Source organism: Podarcis melisellensis, assembly GCF_964234715.1.
Source record: "Podarcis melisellensis genome assembly, chromosome: 9".
NCBI lineage: Eukaryota > Metazoa > Chordata > Lepidosauria > Squamata > Lacertidae > Podarcis > Podarcis melisellensis.
This window is the reverse complement of record NC_138541.1, coordinates 42131644-42154127: the sequence shown is the minus strand read 5'-3', so window position 1 is coordinate 42154127 and position 22484 is coordinate 42131644. Positions and strand designations below refer to the sequence as shown.

The 22484-nt window shown below is 39.5% G+C and overlaps 1 protein-coding gene across 4 annotated transcripts in view; it reads left to right on the top strand.

Annotated features, from left to right (window-relative positions):
• The window catches only part of FSTL5 (follistatin like 5), a 323965-nt gene extending 303185 nt beyond the window's left edge, over positions 1-20780 (top strand). For all 4 annotated transcript variants that reach the window (XM_081926023.1, XM_081926021.1, XM_081926022.1 and 1 more), the window contains 2 exons: positions 1540-1664; positions 18148-20780. In XM_081926023.1, coding sequence (XP_081782149.1) covers positions 1540-1664; positions 18148-18850 — 828 coding nt within the window. In that variant the 3' untranslated portion in view covers positions 18851-20780. The remainder of the gene's footprint in view (positions 1-1539; positions 1665-18147) is intronic.
• Positions 20781-22484: the final 1704 nt, after the last annotated feature.

Here is a 22484-nt window from a genome sequence, read left to right as displayed (position 1 = left end):
TCAAAAGGGATCAGAACCATCAAACTGATAATGGGATTGCATTGAAAGAAACAGCTTGTTTTCGCAGGGAGACATACTTTCAAATGTAGGCTGATATATATTGCTATTGATTATGACTCGGGAGCTGATTGCAGTCTCCAGGGAGCTTTAAGCATTCCACTAGATGCACTATTATTGAAAATTACTTCAAAATATTTATATGAACTTTAAGGCAAAATGGACAAGAAGATTGATTTCCTTATGTCAAATACATGTTTCAATTTGGATACAACTCTATTAATTTCTAACCTGGCAGCCCAAACCTTGGGTTGCTGTGAAGGGATTTCTAGGTCTGTGTAATGCCATAACCACTGAGGTTGAGGAACTGGCCCAGCACCTTTGCAATTATATCAGCCACCATCTCTGACTGAGGTAACAGTGCTATACAAAGTTGTTAGTGGCAAAGGAATAGGTAGAGAAGTGGGGAATGGGGGGCAGCAGATGACTGTTTGCCCTCTTCAACTCTTTGGGTTAAAAAGGAATTGGGTATTGTGGTACAGTCCAACAAAATGTGTATTTGTTGCATTTTGTATACCGCAGTAAACTGTTATAATAGGATTGGCCTTAGCATTATATCAGGACCAATATTCCTGACTTCAGCTAAATCTGTGCAACCATTCTGCATATCCTTGTTTCTATACAGATTTATAAGACTGTAATGTGTTATTTGCTTACTTCAGTAGAAACTATTGGATTTAGTTTTAAGCACTGGTATTTAAATTTTTATTGTTTGCATCAAAATGTAGGGCTTGCTCATATAATATTTCTCTGTACATGCACCACTAGTCCAAGCTGTCTCCAGGCACACATTCACTTGGGCAAACATAAAATGTCAGCACCTTATTTCCATGGTCACAGGAGCCTGGAAACATGCTACTACAGTTTCAGAAATGTATACAGTTCATTTGTGCACAGGGATAGATCCACATCCATCTTGCTTTGCAGCTTTCTTTAATGTATTAGAAACCCCTGATAATAATATTGTTGCTGAATTACAGGCCCGCTCTCATGTTATCAGGGTATACATGTTTTTGTCCTGTCAAAAACATTGCAATACAAATTTTGAGCAGAGTTTACACTATCACTGAAAGTGAAATTTCAGTGCAAATTTGAATGTACCTACAGTACCTGAGAGAACCATCTGAATAATTCTGAAGGAAGGAAGAAACAGTGGAAGAGTTAGGATTTCTCACAAGAAGTTCATATATCCTTTGTACTAAAGCTAAAAAGTTGAATATATGTTGAACTCCTGGAGTTTCTTGCTATACAACCCACTATATTCTTATTTCTAATTGGGGGTATGAACCACATGCCAAAGAACAAATAAGGCAGGTATTTAGAAACATCTACTTTCAAAACAATGACAATGACTGCACCCATTACAGTAACTTTGTTTGAGTAAAGTCTGGGAATAAGTTGTTGGTAGCCTTACCCTTAACATAATTTAATCAAACATGATTGATTCAAATCAGTAATTGTCCTCCACAATACATCCTCCAGGTGATAACCCAGGCCAGTGGGAGTATTTCTCATCATACTATTCATACTCAGCCAGTGGGGAAGCAGTTTGACAGAGTGGATGACTTTTTCATTCCATCTACAACCCTCCTCATCACTCACATAAGGTAAGTGACACACAAACTAGTAAGAGTTCTGGAGCCAAGGGTTTGTACTTACTTATCTAATGGATATTTTTTAATGTTGTTGTTGTTGTTGTCCTCCAATATCACATTCATTCTTTCCCTAGGTTTTAGGATATGTTTTCCTGTACAGTCGTACCTTGGAAGTCGAACAGAATCTGTTCCAGAAGTTGGTTCAACTTCCAAAACGTTCGGAAACCAAAGATCAGCTTCTGATTGGCTGCAGGAAGCTCCTGCAGCCAATCAGAAGCCACAGAAGCCCCATCAGTTCAGCTTCCAAAAATAATTCACAAGCTGGAACAGTCACCGAAACAGGTTTGCGGCATTCGGGAGCCAAAACATTTGAGAACTAAGCTTTTCGAAAACCAAGGTGCGACTGTAGTCCTATATTCAAATATCTCAGTCCTCTCAGTCCTCTGATCTTAAGAGCTCCACCTTTCTGCCACAGCCCACTCCCATCCTGTCCTTAGATCTTGTGGTCCAGGGCAGAATTGTCTTCTTAAGCAATTTTTTACTTGGGTGCTGTAGTGTAACTTGAAAGAATTTTTTTTTTTTTTGGTGCAGCTAAAAATAAGGCACATAGTGACAATGAAAACTGCAACATGAGGGGGGGGGAGTTTGATGGGAATCGATACAACTTACAATAATATATATAAACATATGCCAAATACATTTATGTTACACTAGTCGACAGCAGAAGGAACTGGAAATGATCAAAGGGAACATTAACCCTGAAAAACAAAAAGGGGCAAGCTTCCAAACACAGGTCTTCTTAGAAAGCAAAACTTTTCTTAAAGTCAGAAACAGGGTTAGCCAGAAAAAGCAGTAAGCACCCTCTCTCCAAACTAGGAATCCCTGGTTCCAAAGAAAACAGAGCATGGCAGAGAGTTAGCAATATAGGACTTGTCTTCAAGTCCCTAGTTCTCTGCAGACCTAGTTGAACCCCAGAGGATACTTCTATGTGCTCTGGTGTTACTGCTTTTAAGAACACACAGAAGTGAAAGTACTTCAGTCCATCACTCATGGGCTATGCAATGCAACTGAAAAAACCTCAATGATCATACCTCCTTCTTTGCCTCACCTAGAGAGTTGTAGTCCTTATGTTTATTCCTTCCAATGATTCTTCTGAAAGTTAGTTCAAATACATGAGCTCAATTTTCATTCCTGTCAAGCATGTCAGCTTTTGACCTCAACATCACCTTTACACAAAAATATTCATTCCCAATGAACTTACTTGAACATTATAAAGAATTTTGGTTTTAGAGCAATTTTTTAACTAGCCTTTGACAGCATATTAAAATAAACCAGAAATTAAATTATAAGCCTGTACAGATCTGTTTCTCCCTTCCCCCTCCACCTCTAGAGAAAGATATTTTAATTTGTCCACTAAGGAGTTCAACGTTCACTAATTAATTGTGCCTTGGTTTAAGAACCTGGAGGGCTGGTTTAAATAAAAATTGAAAAAAATCTAAGTATTGTGTCAGAAAAGGGTTTAAAAGCTGTAATCTTATTGAACTTGATGGGACCTATTTCTGAGAAGATACATAGAATTTAAAGTTAGCTGTCTTTGGTGAAAATGCTCAACAGCAGTGCCAGCACAGAAGGGACATTAGGAAGCAAACATGAGTTTGCAACCTAGGGATGGAGAAGGAATCTGTTTTAACAGGATTTATGCTCCTTAGCCTGGCCTTGACAACTCGGACATGTGTTTTCAGGCCCCATCTTACCCCTGTGATGATGGTAATCTATTTTAACTGTTTCTAATTTTGAATTATTATAGCCCGCCCTGGGATGCATTGGTGAAGTCTGAGTAGTAGTAGTAGTAATGGAATTTAGAGTTTGTGACCTGGTCAAGTTTTCCCTATATCAGACTGCCTCTTAAATTGAGTACTTGCTTCCATCCAACCAACCACTCATGCAAATACATATTGAGTTGACCAGACCACAGAGTGACTCCCGACAGATTGGGCTGCTCCCTGAAGTGACAGATTCAGCTATCAGTCCTCTGCTGGTGCACACTCCTTTTAAATCCAACACTAGTGAGCGAGGAAGTAGATGAAATTAAAGACAACAAATAAAATGAAAAATCAGCATAGAGTTTCCCAAACTTTCTCTCAATATTGAAGCATCGCTTAACTTCAACCTGCATTTTATCTTGGTGGCAATAATACGTTTAATTCGGCAAAGCTTTGTCAAAAGTAGCAACAATAGGGCCCTTAATTGTCCCCACAGGTGTCTCTAGACAGGCATTAAATTTCTGTGAGGAATGAGAGAGAGAATATCAAAAGAGAGATATTTAGAAGTCTGTGGAGCAGAAGGGCTGATTATTTTAGCTCCACAGTTCATAAAATTAGGAAAAGTAAGATAATTGGAATAAATTAAAGGTTCTAATTATAATATTATACAATGTTTCAAAGCAATGTTAAATGAAATAATTGTAAAATATTCATTCCCAGTCTTTGGCTGCTTTAATCTTTCTAGCAGGTGTTATGAACATCACACGGTACCTGCCTTCACATGTGCAAGAATGAACAATCAACCTACTGGTGTGTTAGCCCGAAATTTAAATAGAATTAATTATTCTGTCTTTGAAATAGCTCTCTTTGTCTGAAGTGCTAATAGACATAGGAGCAATATTCAATCAGAAGCTATTCTGATTTTAATTCCTTCAAACATTTTTGAAGGCTTTAAATGTGACAAATAAAGGAGCGTTGGAAAATATAGACAGGTGCAATATATTGAATTGGATCATTGGCCCATCTGCCTCAGTATGTTCCTCACTGATGGGCAGTGTTTCTTCAGGGTTCCAGACAGGGGGCCTTCGCAGCCCTGCACAGAGATGCTGGAGATTGAGTCAGGGGCTTTCTAGCTATACACCAGATACGCTTCCACTGATATAGGGTAGGCCTTTGTGTTCCTGCACCACTTGACTTTCTTTGTTCCTGAGTTCTGAACTTCAGAGGATGAACAGAAAGGCCCAGAAGAAACAGGATGGACTTCTTGGGATAGTATGGTGCACCCTGTTTCCTGTAATCCAGAGTCTTGGAAGTTATGACCAAGAAACACAAATTAATGGTTGGGCTATTTTGTTGTTGCGTGTTGAGTTCCACAGTACCACCCCCCAAAAATTCACACATCACACGTTAATTTTTGTTTAAGGTTTTTGGCATAATTTTGGCCACAACTTTATTCAAATACAGCAAATGTGAGTGGTTGCTTAGGCATTGGTTATGACTATCTGTCCTTGCCCCCAAGGACAGAGCTGGTCCCTTCCGGACACCACCGGAAGCCAGCGTGGGAAACAAGTATTGGGGAGAAATGAGGCTGGGAACCAGTCCAACACCGCTCACCCTCATGTTCCGGTGGGGCTTGTACGGCCCAAGCCCGGCACCACGGACAAGGACGAAAGAATGGCAAGCCCCTGGATTCCTTTAACGGAATTCCCTTTCGCATCATTTGGAGGGATAGGCACCTTACCCCTCCAAGCACCAATTTAACCAATGCCTAACCGCCAACCTTACAAGTTGTGACGATTTGCTACGCAGTAGGCAAAAACCAAATGGCAACAGCCAATCAGCCAAATGGCAAAATTCCTACCAGGCCCCCGCTCAAAGGCGAACGACCCCATGACAGGCATAGCAAGGTCAATTGAACCCAAGAACCATCCTATAAAAGGGAGGGGGGCGGGTGATCCGATGCAAAACGGCCAAGAGGATGTCCTTTCGTCTATCTCCTCTACTTATAGACTCTGACCCCTCCTCCGAATTGGCAACACTCAAAAATCCCCAGCAACCCATTTAACCCTTTACAGGCTTGGGTTCCCACCAAATTTGCCTAGTCATGATGGTGGTCTGTTCCCCAACCGCAACACGTGCTCTCTGCTGGTGAGAACACGCTTTTCTGGTTCTCATTCAGTATTCCTACACTTCTCCTTTTGTGGCTCTTATACTGGAGATGTAAGTTAATGAGGTTAGATGAAATGCTTAGGATGCTGCTAACTCTATTATATGCTGCCTCCTCCATAGTTTTTATTGCAGCTACCCTATCACTGCCAGATTACAATATTTTCTGCAGATGGTTTTCTTAGACAGCAGTCTGTTGCCACAATACGTATTCCAAATCCTTGTATGTCAGACACAAGTGAGTCATACTTTGGATGACTAAGATTGCTTATATCAGTAAAGCTGTGTTTTCAACATTTTTATTATTATTTCAAAAGCTGGGTAGTTGACAATAGCATTGTCTCCTTACCCTTCCCATGTCTTCTGGCTGGCTGCTGTAGGAAAGAGAATACTACACTAGGTAGCTAGTTTGGTCTCAACCCAGTTTTTATATGTTTGCAAATCAATGTATTCACAGAAAATGGTTCCCAAAAATGCAGCCACAAATATGCCACAATTTGGTTAAGCCTCATGGAAAAGAAATACCGTATATACTCGAGTATAAGCTGACTTTTTCAGCACATTTTTTATGCTGAAAAAGCCCCCCCCCCCCATGGCTTATACTCCAGTGAGGTGGGTGGCGGAGGGACAAGCAGCCCAAAAGCAGCCCTTTTGGGCTGCCTGTTCTTCCTCCACTGCTGCCGCCACCACCAGGTTTGTGGTGTGATGAACCGGCTTATACTCGAATCAAAAAATTTCCCCAGTTTTTTTTGTGCTAAAATTAGGTGCCTCGGCTTATATTTGGGTCGGCTTATACTTGAATATATACGGTAACATCAGGCTAACAATTTTCTCAGCATGCAAAAGCGAATCAGAAGCCATACTTTAAATTTTACACTATCTTCTATATTTATCACACTCCGGAAGCTGGTGGGGTATTTGCTGATGCAGAGAGACAGCCTACTACTCTCAGGAGATACTTTTTCCCATGGGTTAGACTGCAAAAACATTTAAGGGACAGCTGCAGTAGTTCACTTTAAAACGAAAAAGAAACACAAAATTGCCACTGTCCCACTTTTCTTTGTTATTCCTTCGTCGTGACATTTATGGCAATGCAACATATGTATCAAATGATAATACTATGCGTCTACCATTCTTGCTTTGCCTCATTGACTGGTGAGGGCAGGCAAATGCATGACAAAAGAACATCAGCTCATGTGTTACATTGCAGTCAATGTTGAGAGGTAGAAGAACAGTAGCAGTCCTGCATCTCTTACAACATCTTCTCAGTGCCAAGGGAGGCAAACCAGAGAAGGGTGTCCAGCATTTGGTAGAAAGGTTTGCTTTTCAACTAGTGATGATCACCGCCTTACAATCCCTTAGCTATGTCCTTCAAAGTCCCAGTTCTAATCTTAATTGATGGGGTAAGGCTTTGGAGATTTAGGCCGTCTGTTCTTTGATATGTCCAGAACATGGCCAGTCTAATTCGTGGTTGGTGTCATTACCAGTGCTTTAAAAGGTTCATTGATCATTCTTTGGTCAAGCCGAAACAGAACAGACTGGCAATTCCCAAAGTTGCGAGTACAAGTGGTGGCTGAGTCTCCCTGATAGCAGTAACTTAGCTGAGATGCTATCCTCCTTCTCTCTGAAAATATCTCAGTGAAGCAATTAGCTTATACTGTAATGGGAATTTTTATGCACTACCAGTGAACTATATCCCACTATTCCAAATCAATGAATTCATCACCTGACTCAGTTCTCTGTGTCTGAGAAAGTTGCATGCAGCTTTATGTCTGAATAACCATACAGCATGCTAAGATTCAAAATGCATTCAACTATGGCATATAATACCCACCAGGCAACACATTACCCATGCCATCCAGAAATCAGCAGGCATCTTGCATTTAAAACTCTTCTAATTAATCATAGATATATCAGATACATCACAAAATGAAACTCCAGTAGCGATGCTGAAATTTAATATAGTTCATAATCATACCATCGATATCTATGCTGCTGGAAACCCTAGTTACAATTATATTACTTAACATGGATTTTAAACAAGATTTATAATAATCATAGTGCAATCCATAACAAAATCATTTCCTTAAAAACCAAGAGCAATACAATACTTGTATTATTTGCTGGATTTTTGTTAAGGAAATCTATTTTCAGCTTCTACAAGAAACCTACTCTCTCCACATTTTGGTTTTAACTGATAGAACCACCGCTCATTTGCATATACATTAGCCGAAAAGTAATCAGACCCAAAGCTGTTCATAATCTTTATCAAACAAGGGGAAAAAATGCATGTGACCAAATGGGAATTTTAATCTTCTTAATCTTAAAACCATTTTAAGCTAAAACTGCTGTGCAAAATTTAACTTGACTTAGTTTGATTGGTTTCATCCACATCATTGGAAGCACGGGTTAGGATCTACTCATGTATGTGATCATGGGAGACTTACTTCTACCCTTGGAAAGAGAAAGATGCTAGCAGATTTGAGCCTTGGTACTATGGCCATGGACCTTCTTTTATCATGAGCACTAGAAATGTGAACAAGAAAGACAGGTCTTACCTATTTTTTAAACTGAATGTTTAGTGCCAAGCACATTCCTTTAAAATGTCAATATAATCCCCGTACCAGGTTCTGACAATTGATTTTTAGTTAAACCTCACGTTATTGATGGTCTCTTGTCAAAGCTTCACTAGATGGTCATTTGTAGTTTGTGAAAAAGCCTTGGTCACCTGCTGTTGTAGGTTGGGAAAGCCTCCCATAACTTTCATACTCTGTTCAGCCTTGTGTCTGATATAAAACCCTCCCATATAGTTGTCTGTATGTCTGTGACAGAAATGGAATTATTTGTATTCTCCTTGAAGTATGTTCATACCGATAACTTTATAGACATCATTGTGTTCCTGATACCTCTGCAGTAATGACCAGAGTTGTTCTTAAAACCAAATGCCATTGTTGTTACTCACTCATGTAAATGGCTCCGGTAGGCTACACGTTGAAGAAACACTAGGTTGTAAGAGCTGCTAAGAGAAGGTTATAATTAGTGGGTCAAGACTGATATCAAAAAGGAATCAACCCAGAGAAAAAGGAAATGGCTTTATACCAACTTCCCTGGGGCATTAAAAAATGTTAAATGGAAGTATGAGCCACTGCAGAATTAACATTGGATTTGGCTAAGCCAATATAAACTGAAGTCAGTCTGAATGTGGTGGGATTAAAGGAAAGCAAAGACAATTAAAGCACAGAAGGTTCTTGTTTGCCTTTCTGAAAACCAATAATTACAGCTTTAAGAAGTTTTATTAAAATTGATTTTATTTATTTGACAAAATTTAGAAACCACTTGATTGTAACAAAACCTCCAAGCAGTTTGCCATAAATATTAGAAATACCCATAAAAACAAGTAATTTAAAGCATTTTAAAATCGATTAAAATCAGCAGTAAACTAAAAAGAGAGCAGGTGTCAAAGAATACAGTGAAGATTTCTGCCTGATGTCAATAGACAGGGAGCTCCAAAGCATATGTGCTGCCACACTAACAGAACAATTTTTTATTAAGTGCGGAAGGTTTTATGAATTTATTTGAAGTCACTGACAGGCTGCACTTGCAACCAATTTAGCTTTTTCAGAATGTGATTGGGTGGGGAAAGTATATGTCAGGAAGCTAGAAACTTCCAGCTTTTGCATATTCCTGTCCCTTGTGCTCAGTGGAAGATGTTACTTTTACCCCACCTGTGCAAGCAGTTCCCTGCTGCTGCAAGGAAAACATGGTATAGGATCTGTTGACTGATGTCTACATATTCAGTTCCTGCAGATGTTTTCTTTTTTATATATATAAGAAATGATGAGAAATTTCTCAGCTCTTTGAGTTTTGAGCAGATCTCTGCTGTCTTGCTGAATTCACACTGAGAAGAGAGATGTGAATTGTCTCCCTTGCTTTCTTAGTTTTTACAGTGTCTCACCTCTCTGTGTCTTCAACAAATTGTCAAAAGAAAAACTATATGTTGTTTTAAATTGGGTCTCTCAACTAAAAGAAATGTCCAGTTATCTTTTGCATGTGTCTGACCAAAATTCCCAGTTCTAGCTTGCCCACAGCAGCTAGACTTCACCGAACCCTTTCTAATCTTCAGCACAGTATATTCTACTACTGATTTTCAATGTCTCCTTTTCATGTTTGACACAGTGTAGTCCAGGAGAAGTCAATACAGTGCTATTCAGATGTTGTTGGACTACAGCTCTCATCATCCTTGGCCATTGCCCTTGCTGACTAAGCTTGACTGGAGTCAGCTACCCCAGCCTAGTCCACTGCAATTTGTTGTCCAAAAGGGTTCATCAGTTTTTCAAAAGGAGTCCAATAATTTCACCTGTTCTGAATCTACTCTAGTTTAATCTATAGTGCTATGATCAACATCCCCATTTGAGCTTCCCTCTACCTTTACCTACATTCTTTCTTCTAACTCTGAATGTGACTACTGTTTAAACACATATGTATTTCACTTCTGCTTCTGCATTACATTCAGATTGAAAACTATTTCTTTAGTACATTATGTGTAAATATCACTCACTCTTTTCTTCATTGGAGACAACTAGCAATAAGTGAAGCACAGCTTAAGTATTCGGAAACATTGAGCTTGATGAAGAGAAAAATGCTTTTGTCACATTGGGTGGATAGGACACAGTTATACCAGGTTTGCTTTCTTTTGAAGAATAGTTTTATTGGAAAGCATTCTATGTGTTTGAAGTCTACTACACAGAGCATTGTTTGTCTGGTCCATTGCTCTGTGGGACATTGGTCCCAGAGCAATATAATTCCAGAACATATTTGGCTAAGCATGGATAAATAGATTAGACATAGAGGCATGACCCACAATTTGCTTCATAGTGTTAAGCTGCTAGATTACTGGCATTGTAAAACTAAACAAGTAATAGTGATTTCCCCCCAGAGAGTTGTGCTACAACTAAATATCCAGGTTTGTTAGAACTCCATGTACAGAACCTGGCAGATTACCTTTTCCATCGCCCAGCCATTATTGTATACAAACAAAGTATGTGATATAACTTGTTTCCATGATGCTTGAATTTACCCATCCCTGACCCATGTTGACAACAGTAACTGATAGGGGATGGCAAAACTCATAACATTCCACCAAGGAAGTGGAAACTCATCACAATAAAGCCAGTGAAATGTTGAAAAGCGTTCACAACAGATACACCTCAGAAGGGAAGCTTTGAAATTACTAGCCAGATATCAACCTGGTCGTGTCTTGAGAAAAGAAGAGCAGTCTAAGATGCGGCATGAGCAAAATGTGGATTTCATATTTAATATGTAATTATAAGTAGTTACTTGAAGTTAGAAATGCAAATTCTGCATGTGATTGTCTTTGTCTGCGTAGAGGTCATATTTGTAGAGATCTAAACTTAATTAGATAAATATGCACCTTAAAGTAATCTCCACTGCCAGTTAACTTATTAATAGGCTGTGATGATCACAGACTGCCTTCTTTGATAAACTGTCTTTGGTAGACATTATCATACTGTGTCAAAGCACCATGCACATTTATAGCACTATATCAATAAGAAATACAAATATTTCACCATGACATTCCAAAGCTTTATTCATGAATATTCCATAAGTAACTTTGATGACTATTCCTGAAAGTAACATTTCTACAAAATTACCTAGAGAAAGTCAAGCTGGATACACAATGTACCAAAACAGTGTTTTGAAGATACACCAAATGATGAAGTTTGTGTGTGTGTGTGTGTGAGAGAGAGAGAGAGAGAGAGAGAGAGAGAGAGAGAGAGAGAGAGAGCGAGCGCGAGCGCACCCTTGCAGTAAAGGACACATATTTAGCAATTTGGTCCAAATGAAACCAATTCTAGATTTCTTTCAGTATATTAGGCATTTTAGAAATAAAAATCAAAACTACATTATTGCTATTCATTTGAATCTTTGCCCAGCAGACTAAGAGACAAACTAGATGAGGCACTAAGAGATGTTGTTTCTATGACAGCTTGACTGAAATGCAGACATCGGAATTGAAAATCTGTTAGCAATTGTAGGATATTGGAAAGGGGATTATTAATCCCTTCCAATCAGACAGCTTTTTTGACAAAATGCCTCCCCCCCCACACACACTGCTTTCACATTCGCAGGTGAAAAGATACTACCATTTACCCCATACAGGTGGGAAAATAGCTTGTGGGACAATTTTAAATAGAGCAAATGCCTGACAGCAGAAATGTCTTCCCAAACAGGTACCCTATCCCCACCCCAGATAAATTTCAGTAAAACAAAAATAAAAAGCCTTTAGGGTATATTACTTGATGCTTCATCTTGTTTGTTGCTAATATACTCACAAAATTAGTTCTAGACTTGCCTTTCATCTTAGCATAGCAGTTCTGTTGCATTCCTGAGTCACCATTAGACTTCCATTTGAACTGCTGGCACCGAATTGTCTATTCCCTGTTTACAGATTTGAGAGCAATGTGTGTTCAAGTTCTGGCAGCCTCACTGGCCGACATCAGGTGGCTTTTGGACACCCCATGTTATTTATGAGAGGTGAGGAATGGTTTTCAGCCCTAGAGCCACATTCTGCGATAAGCAACTTTCTAGGGACATGGAATAGCAATGGGTGTGATTTTTTCTGCACACTCACTCATATCTCTCTCCTGCATCCATGCAGAAAGCATGCATTATCATAATTCAAGGATACTTTTCAGCCCATCAAAAGCTCTCAGGAAGGGTGCAGAACAAGACTCAAGAGGTGTGACCACCGATGTATCCCAAGAGCAAGTTAGGGTCATGTTTGGCTTCTGGACCTGAGACTTAGAACTGTTATATATCATTCAATACAGGAGCCTCATTTGATTATCCTTTACTCAGGTTCTGCACTCAGATTAGCATTTTGATAAGAATTTAGTTAAGACGTTTAGCAGGTAAAATGGAGACCAAACCAAGTAACTCCCCACAGCCTGTCATGTTCCACCTGCTCTAGCTCTTTTTTTTATTTAAAAAAAATGCCATTACTGTTGTTCTGTAGAACAACTAATTCCCACTTTTCACTGTTTTGGACGGATGAAAGAAGGATCCGTATGCACTTGGACAAAATCGTGTTGGTGATTCTAAGCCAGGCACTGTGCATGATATTATTGCACAGGGGAGACATGAGGGTTAGACGTCTCATAAATATTAATCAGGGATTAATGAACAGTGGGAGGCCTCCGTATATCAATCTGCATGAAAGGGAAGTTTGCATTAAACATGGCACTTTTTACATATAAATCACTGAGGGAAACTAAAGGCACTCTGATGTATCACTTGTTGTTCTACTAGAGACCTACTCGTAAAACAGGTTTATAGTACATAAGCCGCAAGCATAATTTTATGGCACAATTATGAGTGACTGCAGGTTTTTTCCCCTAATCTTTAAAAATTAAATGCTTATGAAAGGTACTAGATTAACGGCTCTGAAAACCTGAAGCCTTCTAGTCAAACTACAGCCTGAAGATTAGACAGCCTCAGAGATACTTTCCTAAAGAATCTGGCTTAACTTCCTTTGACTGCGATAGGTCTCTGCTGCTTTAATCACTGACTGTTCTGTTTTAAGATTGTGTCCATGAAGGGGACAATTTAGATTCACCTTTGTGCAGGGGATATTTTTCTCTGAGGAAATAAGAATCAATACATATCTTACAGGTTGCTCAGATGTCAGCCCTTGGCAAGAATGTTTGCTCACTAATGACCTAGCGCAAATGCTAAAGGCCACTTTTCTGAGGGAAATTATAGGACTTGTTGCCAGCTTCTGATCTATCAACAAAGTGCAGGCATCTCCCTGTTTAATTGCTGGACTAAAATGTGAGTGTGAGTGGCTGGCAGGGCTTTTTATTGACACTTTGCTGATACTTCATTTCCCGTTTGTGTGGAATTATAGAATTGTAGCATTCCAAGGGACCCCAAGGGTCATCTAGTCCAACCGCCTGCAATGCAGGAATCTCAGCTAAAGCATCCATGACAGATGGCCATCCAGCCTCTGCTTAAAAACCTCCAAGGAAGGAGAGTCCACAACCTCTCAAGGGAAACTGTTCTACAGTCATACCTCGGGTTGAATGTGCTTCAGGTTGAGAGCTTTCAGGTTGTGCTCCGTGGCAACCTGGAAGTAACAGAGCACGTTGCTTCCGGGTTTCGCCGCTCGCACATGCACAGACGCTCAAAATGATGTCATGTGCATGTGTGGAAGTGTCAAAACACAACCCGCACACGTGCAAATGCGCCATTGCGTCTTATGCTCCATTCAGGATGTGAATGGGGCTCTGGAACGGATCCTGTTTGCATCCCGAGGTACCACTGTACTGTCGGACAGCTCTTACTGTCAGAAAGTTTTTCTTGATGTTTAGTTGGAAGGAGTTCACTATAAAAATAAACCCTCAACATACATGAACACAGGCTATCTAAGAAGAGATAACCTTACCTTATGTTAAAGAAAGGCTTAATTTTAAGGGAAGTGGGTGGTGATACTCAAGGTTACATACATGTAAAAAAAACCTGGAAGTTCAACATTTTATGTTCAGTTAGATCAATTGAATTAACTTTCTGCAAAATCATAACAGATGCAGGATAAATTCTCCTCTTCCATCGAACTTTGGCCCCGTGGCAATATTTTAAAACATTTATATGGCTTAAAGAAGATATTTGGATCTGGTAGTCCTTACTCAGAAGAGATAATGAGCTCTGATGATCCATTAGTTTGAATTTCTTTGGTGTTTGGCCATACACAATCTTGTAATAAATCATTCAGGAAAAGGTCACCCATTTTCTTCCTCATTGTGTTAGCACTGTCAAACGTTCTTAGGTTATGCAGCAACTATGCATTCTTTATCTGGAGAAACTGAAATTAGATAGGACTCCATTATGTAAGGCATAGCACCATGATGTATGTTTCATTAGCCATCCTTTCCTTTATTTGTTAAATCACCCTTCACATTTATAGCATGCTTTAATTTTTCTGCATTGCAGCAAACCACATTCTTTTTGAGATGGAGCAAAGAAGAGTTCCTTCAGTCGGAATCATAAGCAGATATTAAAAATCAGTATGTACTCAGTCAGTCTATTCCACCTTCTCATCCCTGCCTCACTATCAGCCTTATTGGTTGTTAATCCTATTAACCTGCTGGTGCTATTTGTCAGGCTTTCCAGATATATTAGCAAGTTACATCAAGAAAACTTGGCATTGAGGATCAAAGGGTTGGAGAGGGGGGTGACATTTTGAGATGTGCCAAAGCATGCTGCTAAGAAAAAGCCTGAAAGCTCCACTTGTGTCGTAGTTAAGAATACTGTAATATTGTTTTTCTGCAAGGGTATAAAATATTGAAGGTGTCGTGTGTACAATACAGTATTTAATGATAACCAGAGCTATTGTATGAGTGTGTGTTTAAGAATTTGAATACTGTTGAGTTGGAATTAGTAAACAAGTTATATCATTTAAAATCTCGGAGCACAGTCTCTCCAGCTAGAACAGTTCCTTATGAGAGCCAAGGTAGTCCTTTAAAGGTAAAGGGACCCTGACCATGAGGTCCAGTCGTGGCCAACTCTGGGGTTGCAGCGCTCATCTCGCTTTATTGGCCAAGGGAGCCGGTGTACAGCTTCTGGGTCATGTGGCCAGCATCACTAAGCTGCTTCAGGCGAACCGGAGCAGCGCATGGAAACGCCGTTTACCTTCCCACCGGAGCAGTACCTATTTATCTACTTGCACTTTGAGGTGCTTTCAAACTGCTAGGTTGGCAGGAGCAGGGACTGAGCAACGGGAGCTCACCCCGTTGCGGGGATTCGAACCGTCGACCTTCTGATCAGCAAGTCCTAGGCTCTGTGGTTTAACCCACAGCGCCACCCGCATCTCAGGTAGTCCTTTAACAGCCATCAAATTTAAGGTACCGGTAGTCCTTTAACAGCCATCAAATATCAGCTTGTGACTACACACTCACAGAGCTGAATACTTTGCAGTGTGTCTGACCAGCAGTTGGGGTGGAAGCCTGTGTAGTAATATCCAGGAGTCCTGCTCCATCTCTGCTCAGCTTTATCATGCTTGTCTCATATTTTCTGAAAACCTCCACATAGTCAATTTCCTTGGTTCTTATGCCTAAAGGTACTTTGAAAATGAAACAATTTAGGCCTTTATAGTTGGGAGGTGTAATCCTAAATCATTATGATGAGAAGGATTGGAATAATAGCAATGAGCATTGAATTCATGTTCATGGGGGAGAAAGAGAATGAAATGAACTAAAGTATCTGAGATGTACTGCATGCTCCCATTGAAGCTGTGTATCTATTCTGGTTTAAGCAACAGTTAATTGATTTTAAAACTGCATATACGATATCTCGCTGGAGTTATGCACATCCAGAATAGTGTACCATTTCCTCTTAATCACATGGCAAAAAATATATTCCAATTAAACTTCATAGGTGGCTTTGATGTATGTTGTTCTACTTGGGAACTGAATTATAATTGCAGAGAAGCTATAGCCTTCACCAGCAACTTGATAAGAATTTGTGACTTGGGACTGTTGCATCACTTGATGACTGCAGTACACAGTGGTAACTTGCATCTGTAAATAGGTTATCTCGGATAACACTACCAACATTTTCTTTTCCATCTCCTCAAACAAATTGCTTTTCGTTGGAATCGGTTCACACTTTAAGCTGCTCAGCTTCATCAAGTATAACTATACATTAATCTGATATGTTATACACTTCCCTGAGCACCCTCTCAATCCAGGTGGACCTTTTTGGTAGTACCGCACTCAGCTATTTCAAATGTATCCCTATCGTGTTTTATGACTTCCTTGATATTGTATGTGGGCTGGAACTGGTCTGTGACTGAAATAATAAAATTCAATTCAGTTCAATTCACTCAGCTATGGTATGTTGTCCCCAAGGGAGCTTGTCAGGCCCCACATTGTTGTGCTTTTGGCTTCAGACTAAGCCTTTGTGTTGTCCTTCCTAGCCTTTTAAGATCGTGTTAATTTAATCCCTTTGGCAAAGTTGATTCTTCTAAGCTCCCATTTTTGCTGCTTGTGTTTTAAACTCCTGTGAGATCCGTATTGTAATTTGTTGTTGGGATTTTCTTTGTATTTGATCAATGTGCAGTCAGTGGCGAAGCTGCATGCTCCACTACTGGGGCGGAGAGCAGGTGGGGGTGTGACGTGCATCCTGGGGGGCGTGGCATGCCATCCGCAGGGGCGTGGCATGTGTTCTGGGGGTGTGACGCCACGCATGTTCGGGGGGCACCGCCACAATGGCACCCTACCGGAATAGTGGTGCCGGGGGCAGTCTGCTCCCTCCCCACTCCTTTTCCTCCGCCAGTGTCTCCAGTTCTACTTTCAAGTGTTGGTTTACCATTTTAAACCCTAAACTGATGGAGACAAGGTTATTTAAAAGGCCAGCTTCTGCTTTACCTCTTTGAACCTTAAGACTCTCTTCAGAGGCCCTGCTGCAGGTAGCCACCAGGGAAAGAAAGTTTTTCAGTAGTGGCATCCAATTATGGAACTGACTTCCTAGGGAGGCTCACAGGGTGCCATCTTTATGGTTCTTTGTGGCACCAGGTGAAAACATACCCAGGTAAGCAGCTTGTATAGTCAGGGCCTCTCAAGTTTAAATCTTTCTCCTTTTTAATATATAGAAGAGTTTTGTGCTCTGTTTGTGTTGTATTCATTTAATTTTATTTCATATTTTATTTTCTATTTACTTTTTTATTGTAAGCTGTTGAGAGAACTTTGTGGGGATGTCACATAAGTACATAAAATAAATAATTTGGTTTTTTTTTTAAGATTCCTTGTGGACTTTTAAATGTACTGTTGTTATGTTTTAAAGCTAAGTTGTATGAGAAACCTACATATGAGGTGACTAATAAGTACAGTATCACTAGCAGGATTTGAGTAAACACTTAAATATAGAAATTACAAAGATGATGTAAAAATGATAAGAGCATAATAACATTTAATTTAAGGAAATTAAAAGTAAGATACAATAATGCAAGCAGAAGTTAATATCTTTAAAAACCAGAAGACAAAGTTGAGGGAAGTCATAGGGTGGGAGGGGAAGATTTGGGAATTGTATTTATTTATGTTATTTGATACAATGCTAATATGATAAAAACATAAAATTCAATAAAAATTATTTCAAAAACAACAAGTACTGTGGAACCTCAGTTGTTGAACATTTCGGCTTTTGAATGTCAACAACCCGGAATGCAATGCTTCTGTTTTCGAACATGCCTTGAAAGTTGAACGGCTTCCGAGGCGTGTTTCTCCATTGTTTCAATGAAATTTGCTGACCGGCAATTGCACCTCGGTTGTCGAACATTTCGGAAGTCAAACAGTCTTCCGGAATGGATTACATTCGGCAACTGGGGTTCCACTGTATTTTTAAAGAGGCATATGATAACCAGATCTCAGATATAAGCAAGGTTTACATGTAACGCTTTGTGGAGATCTTTAAGCACTGCTTGCATTTGATTGTATATACTATACTGTGGATTTTCCCCCCTTTGAATTTGTTTTTTGTCTCATTTCTTTTAGGTTTGGATTTATTCTTCACAAAGATGAGCCTGTGCTCCAGAAAATAGATCTTGAAACTATGTCGTACATCAAGACAATTAGCTTAAAGGATTACAATTGTGTTCCAAAGTCTCTGGCTTACACACACCTTGGAGGATATTATTTTATCAGCTGTAAGCCTGACACCACAGGAGCTGTCCCACCGCAGCTTATAGTGGACGGTGTTACTGACTCTGTCATTGGATACAATGGTGATGTAACAGGAACTCCATATATCTCTCCAGATGGTCACTATCTAGTCAGCATTGATGATGTGAAAGGTCTCATGAGGGTCCAGACCATCACAGTTAGAGGAGAGATACAGGATGCCTTTGACATCCACACCAACTTGCACATATCCGATGTAGCTTTTCAAGCATCGTTTACTGAAGCCCATCAATATAATGTATTTGGTAGCTCCAGCACACAAACTGATGTGCTTTTTGTAGAATTGTCCTCTGGCAAGGTGAAGATGGTGAAGAGTCTTAAGGAGCCTCTTAAGCCGGATGAATGGCCATGGAACAGGAAGAACCGCTTAATTGAAGGCAGCGGGCTCTTTGGTCAGTACCTGATGACGCCTTCTAAGGAATCCTTGTTTATTCTGGATGGACGGCTGAACAAGCTGAATTGCGAAATCACTGAAGTTGAGAGAGGAAACACAGTGATTTGGGTTGGAGAAGCATAAGGAACCATGTTAGATAACAGCCGAGTGAATAGTTTTACAGTACATTGCACTTAACTTCATCCTCTAAATTGTCACTGTTTTGTTTTGATTGTGTTTTTCTCTTTTTTTAAAAAAAGTTAGACCCTTCTGTACATGTTGTGTGGCTGACTAAAATGCAATTTTGGTGATATAAAAATGCTGGAATTGTGAGCAAACATTTTGTGTACTATTGATGACCTCCTTAGGGTGATTTGGCCAATTGGTGAAAATATTAAATGTTTAAGGGACCTTCTACACATGAGCCATGTGTTGACAAAATGATGCCACATTTTAAAATGAAGGCTTTTCTTTTTTTAAAGGGGGGGGTGTCATGTTGACTTAATCCTATTCATTGAAATGTTAGGGTACACTCTACGTACAACTTTAGATTATTTTTTTTAACTGAAGCATTTTGTCCTGCCCTGTCCACTATTTAATCTTTTTGTGCCTTGAAGGGAAATGTCTCACAAGGAAAGAGAAGCCTAGGAAACATGTAATTGTATTCCCATTGTGGCTGCAGGCTTTCTTTTTCCCTGAAAAGAAGCTTTTGATATCTCAAGTTTTTCATCTCCATCAGGTTGTAAAGCATGGTTTTTTAAGACAAAGGAAAAGTATATTTGCAACATCTCTTGTGTTGTCATTTTTTATTACTGCAGTTTGAGGATATGATTTTTATTTCAAGTTTCAGTTGAAATTCTGTTAACTGCTCATAGAACTTTGACCCCTCTTTTTTGTAGCAGAGTTAGGCAATTATCTCCTCACCTCTAAAAGACTTGCATCAACAGAGAGTTTTGGTTCTATGAAAGAAAAATGTCATGCGTATCTTCTTAGGAAGACATGTTTTGTCTAACTACCAATACCAAGAAGATTCACTTACACTGGCAAAAAAACTGTTATTTTTTAAAAAACTAATTTGTTACTAGAGGTGCATTTTTAAGGAATCTGTAAATCAGTGGAACGAAAAAGGTGGAGATTAACAGCACAATCCTGTACATGTCTAAGCCCTATTCAGTCCAGTGGTCCATACTCCCCGATGTGTGTAGGGTTGCAGCATCAGACGATGTTTCTAAGCTTCTTAATGAAAGTAAAAGGTCTATTGAAATCAATGGGACAAACCTCTAAGTAAATATGTTTAAGATCACTTTGCTAGATGCTAGAGCCTCTATATGTACATTGTTTGTCAAATACCTGATTTTCCTCGACACTTTTAATAAAGCTCAGTAAATTTTCTATCCTGCGCCTCCCATTAGATCACTATTGCAAGGTGTTGTCTTTATTATTTCTTTTTGTTTAACGAATTACTGATCTAGTTTCGAACATTGCTTCTACATCTATATAAGGATAACAAAGGTTCTAAAATTTAGAATCGTTGTAGCCACTAGAATGAGGAAAAATGAGATCTGCACTCAAAGTTAGCAGTAAAAAAATTCTTCAGTTTTTCAGTAACAATATAGGTGGTTTTGATTTTTTTAAAAGAATGTGTTTCTTTAAATAAAGCAGGCTTTTCAACTGACCTCTGTTTATTCAATGCAGTCAGAAGTTTTATTCTAATTCTACCCTAATGTGTAAAGCTGCTTAAAAATTTGAAATTTTCTAGCATTGTATTTTCTTGTGTGTAATTAGCATTCTGCGCTGTGATACAGTAGAATTCTCTTTAGCTTAAGAAGACTGGCAGATTTAATTGAATAAAAGAATTGACTTACATTTATACCTACTGAATCCTTTTAACAATTTTTTCCCATTGTGAGCAAAAAAAAAAAAATCCCCACCACTGCCATGTAAACTGTTTGTTATTCAATGATTTACAGCCATCCGTTTCTTCTACATTATTTTCTTCTCTATCTTACACCATGTGGATGTTCTGTATGTAGAAAATGCTTGATAACGGAGAATAAACCCCTTACATTTTAAATGTTCTCGCTTTCAGTTGATATGCCAACAAATATATTTCTCTTTTCTTATAAGAACCGCAGGAGATTGTAATGAAATTCTGTGAGGCAGGGATAGAGTGGGGAGATTCACCTTCTCTACAGCAGATGACACTGTCAATCTTAATCTCTCTCTTTTTCATTGGCCTACCTTCATTTATCTTGATTTCAGCTAAACAATCAACAAAATTTCCTACAATATTTTTGTTACCAAATGGGTTTGATGTGTGCTACTGTCAGATGGATTCGCAGATGGTTGGAAATGTGTTTTCAAAGAGTGTTCATCTGTACCATATTGGCCCGAATATAAGACACACCCACAAATAAGCCACACCTTTAAAATTCGGGGGGGGGGAGAGAAAAAAGACAATACCCGAATACTAGCCAGTCCCTTAAAATTTGAGAGAAAAAGAAAAAAGTCACGGTGATTAGCCAGCGCTGACACTTTTTTGGCACCTTAATCACTCTGATGCTCAAACAAGCAGTGGGTTGGGGGGTGGCACCGGTGCACGGCGCCCCGCTCCCCAAACCGGCACCAGCACTTGGTTCAGAGCACACTGCACACCCACCTCCCAGCCCTACCACCCTGAATGGGGGGCAGGGAGTGGCTGGCACCAGCGCTTGGCACCCCGCTTCCCAAGCAAACACTGGTGCCACACTTTAACTTTTCATGGTTGGAATTGGGGGGGGGGGGGAGTGCGGCTTATATTTGGGCCAATACAGTAATTCCAACAAAGCATCAGGAATACTTTCTGACAGTAAGAGCTGTTTGACAGTGGAACGGACTCCTTTGGAAGGTGGTGGACTCTCCTTCCTTGGAGGTTTTTAAGCAGAGGTTGGGTGGTCATCTGTCATGGATGCTTTAGTTGAGATTCCTGCATTGCAGAGAGGTTGACTGGATCCTTGGAGTCCCTTCTAACTCTTCAATTCTATGATTCTATGATCTAGCTTGATGGGCGTTTGGAGTGAAATACTGCAGGGTCTAGTGGTTTGCAAGAATTTTGATGAGTGATATTGGTGACGGGATGGAGGGAATCCTAATCAGATTTGTGGTTAACACAAACTTGAGAGGGATATCATACCTAACACCTCAGAAGTCCCGAATAAAATTCAGAATACCCTCAATAGAATGGGAAATGAGGCTGAAACTAACAAAATGAAATTCAGCAATGATAAATGGATAATTCCACATTTAGATTTTTAAAAAGCACAGGAAAAGGATCTTCAGGACTTCAGTCAATCATAAGCTGAATATGAGTTAGAAACTTGATGTGGCTATAGAAAAAAAACTCATTCGATTTTAGGCTGCGTTCCATGTTACAAGAAGTAATAGTTTGTACTAGTCATTTTGCATTAGTTGGAAAAGGAAACTATGTGAGAAACATTCTACAAGAAAAGGTATATTTAGGGTGGTTTCAGCAAAATTTTACTCAGAAGAGACCCACTGAAGAGGACAAGACTAGATGTAGTCAGTTCAAATTTTAGAAGAATAGATTTCAATTAAAATTAAGAAGCATACCTTGATGATGAGAGTAGTTTGCCAAAGGGACCAGTCATAAGGGGAACTTTCCCTTACAGGAGGTCAACAAGCAGAAGATGGGCATCATCTGTTACTTATGCCAGTTCAAGATTTCAAACAGTGAATCAATACCCTATGGTGAACTCTGTAAATCTGTCAAAACAAAAAA